Genomic DNA, 4,663 nt, shown 5'->3' with positions numbered 1-4,663 from the left:
CCGCGGGCGCGGGCGGGCGCGCGGGGGAGCCCGGCCGAGGGATGGGCTGCGCCCCCAGCATCCATGTCTCGCAGAGCGGCGTGATCTACTGCCAGGACTCGGACGAGTCCAACTCGCCCCGCCAGACCACCAGCGTGTCGCAGGGTCCCGCGGCACCCCTGCCCGGCCTCTACGTCCAGACCGACGCCTCCGACGCCATTCCCCCAAGCCGCGCGTCCGGACCCCCCAGCGCCGCCCGCGCCCGCAGGGCCCGCACAGAGCTGGGCAGCGGCAGCAGCGCGGGTTCCGCAGCCCCCGCCGCGACCACCAGCAGGGGCCGGAGGCGCCACTGCTGCAGCAGCGCCGAGGCCGAGACTCAGACGAGCTACACCAGCGTGAAGGTAAATGCCCCGCGCTGGCACACAGTGTGGGGGCCGCCCGCCCCGTCGGCGGGGCTTGCACGGGCTGGGGGCTCCGGCGGAGTTGGGTGACCGTGAGGCGGTTGGTTTGGAGAGGTTGTCACTAAGGAGGAGTTTACTTTTCATTTGTGGAGATGATGGGAGCCCAGGAAATGTGGACAGAAAAAGGCCCCTGGAGGGGTCCTGGGAGCGTCCTTAGCTGGTCCTGGGGGACCGGGCGGGGAAGGGAGCGCAGAGGGAAGCAGGTGGGCTGGTCTGTTCCTCCTTGAGGGCAGGAAGGCTGTGGCTTGGTTTATGCAGGAAGAGGGGTGGGGACCATTGAGAGCATTCGGTGGCCAGTCCTGTTGAATGAAATCTGAGCACTGAGCTGGATTTGCATGCCTTGTAGGTGACTGGTGCAGTTGCAGCACAAGGATAGATAGTGCCCCATATTCCGATTTTTACCTAGGATTACCAGCCAGGCTGGAGTCTCAGCACAGGGACCGGGCGTAGGGATTTCTGAATGAATAAGTGTTCGTATTTTGAGAAGAGATGTGGGAACGGAGCAGAGGAACCTGTTGTTTGTCACTGTAGCGTTTCTCTGGGTTGGCTGCATCCTAGACAGAATTGAGAGAATCGGGCCATGAGTTCGGAGTGTCAGCAGAGCCACCGTGAGGGGACGTGGTTTCCAGTGCAGTACAGCTGTCTGAGGATGATTCTGCACATACATATGGTCTTTCCAGAGAGTGGGATTTTGAGAAAGTGGAAAAAATTGTTTAGATGGTTAAAGCAGTCGCTAAATATTTATTTCTCAATGACAGAAGAAAAATAATTATTTAAATAGCGTCCTCCTGTATGTTCTCAAAGTACTATTAAATGTAAGAGGCTTTTCATTGTGTAAATCTGGGCTCTGGGTCTTTTTTCCTTACAGCAAACAAGATGACAATGGCATATCCCATTGTACAGAGAGAAGAAATACACATCTCTATGACTCCTAACGTCAGATAGAATCACAGCCTTTACCTGGTCAATAGGTTACCAAGAACCATTCCATGGATTTTTGTCAAAGACACATTTGTATTTTTAGTAGTTAAAAACTTGGTCTTCATTGGGTGAAGTCGGCCCACAGTGGAGCAGTGAGGAGAAGGATAACATATTTTGGCTTCAATCTGGAAGTCCAGAAGTTTTTTAATGAACTTATTTTTTTTTTTTAAACAGCATCTGATTGTTTAACATGAAGCTTAACTGATGTTTGCTTGTGGTTGCATTGTTTCTCTGGCAGTAATCATAATCACCATTATAATAAAAACACCATTTATTGAGCACCTACTATGTGCCAGAAATAAGCTTTCTCTCCTAACTATTGAATGTTAACAGTGTGATCTTAGCATAGCATATCTGAAGACTAGAATCTAGGATTCATGACAGTACAAACCTACCAGTTGTCCATTTGTTACAGAGGCATGTGCTGAAAGCTATACTTTGCTTTTGTCAGGCTCTCTCTCTCTCCCCCTCCCTGTTCACACAAAGTTAGCTTTAGGAGCAATTTTCAGGGATGAAAATGTTAAATTTGGAGTTTGGTGAAAATATTAAGTTGAGCTGTTATCAGTAAAGACCATCCTATTGCCTGATGGTTGAAGACCTGAAGCAGTAGTTCAAAATGGTGACAGCTCATGAACTTTGTGATACTTTTTTTGGTTGCTCCAGAGAAATTGTGAATTTTTGTTTTCCAGAATATCAAGAATCTCAGTTTAGTGCTTGGCAACTCTAGCTACTCCATGCTTGTTCAGTAGAAGAAAGAATACTGAATGAACCCATTCTGTACGTTTTTAATACTTCCCTCAAGAGGCTGCTTAGAGACCAAATGAAGTAAAAACTGAAGGGACAATGAGTCCCAATTATTGGTAGCTTGTATAAACTTGTGTAAATCTCATTGCTACTTGGCTTAAGTGTTAAAAGGCTTGGCTTGGGTTAGAATTGAACTCATTTTGCTTTATCAACAAGATTCCCAAGTAAGAGCTTAATTCACTCTAACCCATTACTGGGAATGTTGGAAATGAAACTGCTGGTTCAGTGACTTAACACTGCTTTGCATTGTGTGGATCTCAGAAAGTATATATTTGAAGTGAAATTTGAGACCAGAGTTATTGATGCAAATCTTACAGAATTATTGCAGAGCTACCGTAATATATTTAATAGTATCCTTTTAGGCCTGTGACTCGGCTTTGTATTGTCTTGTCTCAATCTTAAAGTTCACATGTTCTGTGCCCTTTTGTTGCTGAGATAATTTTTTAAAAACGTTGCTTTCATTTTTGGTAGACTAAGCATTCTTTTTTTGCCTTAAGAGTTTAAGATAGTTGCTAGGCACGTGGTGGTGCCCCACTCCTTTCCAAAGCACACAGGTGGAAAAAGTAAAATCTTTACCATTTGGTCCTGTTTACAATGGTGGAAAGTTGTAATAGTTTCCACCCCCTCCTCCCACCACTTTACATCAATTATGAAGTGTATCCTCATTATCTGCTTGGCCTCTGGTATTCCCCAGAGTGCAAAAATGTGTGCTTGGTCTCTCTCTCTTTTCTAGCAATAATTCATCTCATTAAGCTTTTAGAATGATGAGGCATTATGATGTCAAACATGATGTCAACAGGAACCTTCCTGAATACCTAAGTTGCAAAAAAAAAAAAAAAAAAAGGATTATAAGCATTAATAATTCATATGCAGTACAATGATATCACATGGGTTTCCATTTCTGGTAAGAAGTTAGATTTGTCTCCCAATTGCTGTAAAAATGCAGCTTCCTAGCAATTTCTTTCCTTTTAGCTTGCCTTTTCAAAAATAGTACTCCAACAGGAGAATCCTGCAGGATGCTCACTCTTGATATTGTGCCAGTTTTGTAATTCTTGTTCAGAAATCCTCAGAGGAGATGGTTGAACCTCTCTCTGGGAAGGACTAGGGATTCTTACAAGTTTTCTCATACCAGCTGTTCCTACTTGGGAGCATCTGGGACTAGACAACCAGTTGTAGAAAGGAATCTTTACTGACGATACCGTCAACTTGCTGTGACCTCGGTGTAGGTTATCTCTTTTGTGGATCAGACACAGGACGTTGTTAGTTTCCAGATGGCAGCATCACCAGCTCCCCGCTTTCCCTCCATTCATACAGAATGTGCCCATTTGTTCATTCAGTATTTGTGGCCAGACTGTGTTGTAGGTGCTAGCGATTCAGGAAATATCCATGAAATTTGGTAAGCAAAGCCTAATCAGGAGGATAAATCTCCTGTGAAATGGTGTACCTAAACCAGTTATTAGTGACTTCTATGTTTTCTGTTCCATAGCGTTCCAGAATTTGTGAGGATAATCCTGAGTTGACTATATGTAAAAGGAAAATAAATAGATATTCCACTGACCTTATGGTAAATAATAATACGATTTTATTTGGGGGAAGAGTAGAGCTATATTGGAGAAAAGTCATTTTTGTTTTCTAAGTAGGTGTTTTGGAGTCAAACTTTAGTGTACGCCAGAATCGCCTAGAGAGCTTGTTAAAATATAGATTGCTGTACTCCACTCTCAGAGATTCTGATTTAGTAGGTCTTGGGTGGGGCCTGAGAATTTGAATTTCTAGCAGGCTTCCAGAAGATGCTAGTGTTACTGATCTGGGGACCACATTTTGAGAACCACTGCTTTTTAGTGAATTAAATTATTTGTCAGTTGGCCAGGTGAATGAGGTGGGGCCACCTCTAGCAGAGTGCATAGTACCACACTTTATCTGGGGTACTAGTCATAGCACTGCTTTCATCTTAGTTCACTTCTGTATGGGAAACCTGCTATCCCTGTACAAGAAGTCAAACTCTGAGCCTCCGAGATTTGCTAAAAAGTCTGTAAGTGAGGAGAGTGCTGGATCCTGTAGCCAACTCTGGTTTCTTGAGGTAAATTTTCCCCAGGATCCTTTTGGGTTTGTACAGGTCGTAATGTCTTGCTTTGCCACCACAAGAGAAGCCTAAAGCAAGACTGGATGTTACATGATAACAGGCACATATTCTCTTCTCAGCTCTTGGAATTCCTGCTATGCCTTTCACCATCACTTTTCATTTTAAAATGGAATATAAAGTTTAGTAAGCTCAAGTGAGTCCTGCAAGCTGATTTCATAAGATCCAAGTTTGCCTTCTGCCATTGTATATATGATTACAGTTTAGTCCCTCCTTTTCCCAACACATTAATTAGAATGAATGAGCACATTTTCCTTATTTTCATGACTTTCTTCAGCAGTTCCATGAATTTTAAGGACTA

The 4,663-nt window shown here is 44.1% G+C and overlaps 1 protein-coding gene across 3 annotated transcripts in view; it reads left to right on the top strand.

The window, feature by feature from the left end:
- Positions 1–6: 6 nt before the first annotated feature.
- The window catches only part of PDE8B (phosphodiesterase 8B), a 210,938-nt gene continuing 206,281 nt past the window's right edge, over positions 7–4,663 (top strand). For all 3 annotated transcript variants that reach the window (XM_017895530.1, XM_017895532.1, XM_017895529.1), the window contains exon 1: positions 7–380. In XM_017895530.1, coding sequence (XP_017751019.1) covers positions 42–380 — 339 coding nt within the window. In that variant the 5' untranslated portion in view covers positions 7–41. The remainder of the gene's footprint in view (positions 381–4,663) is intronic.

The sequence above is a fragment of the Rhinopithecus bieti genome, unplaced genomic scaffold (genome assembly GCF_001698545.2).
Source record: "Rhinopithecus bieti isolate Rb0 unplaced genomic scaffold, ASM169854v2 scaffold_26302, whole genome shotgun sequence".
In the NCBI taxonomy this organism is placed as follows: Eukaryota; Metazoa; Chordata; class Mammalia; order Primates; family Cercopithecidae; genus Rhinopithecus; species Rhinopithecus bieti.
The sequence above is the reverse complement of the archived record's forward strand: the minus strand, read 5'-3'. Positions and strand labels throughout refer to the sequence as shown.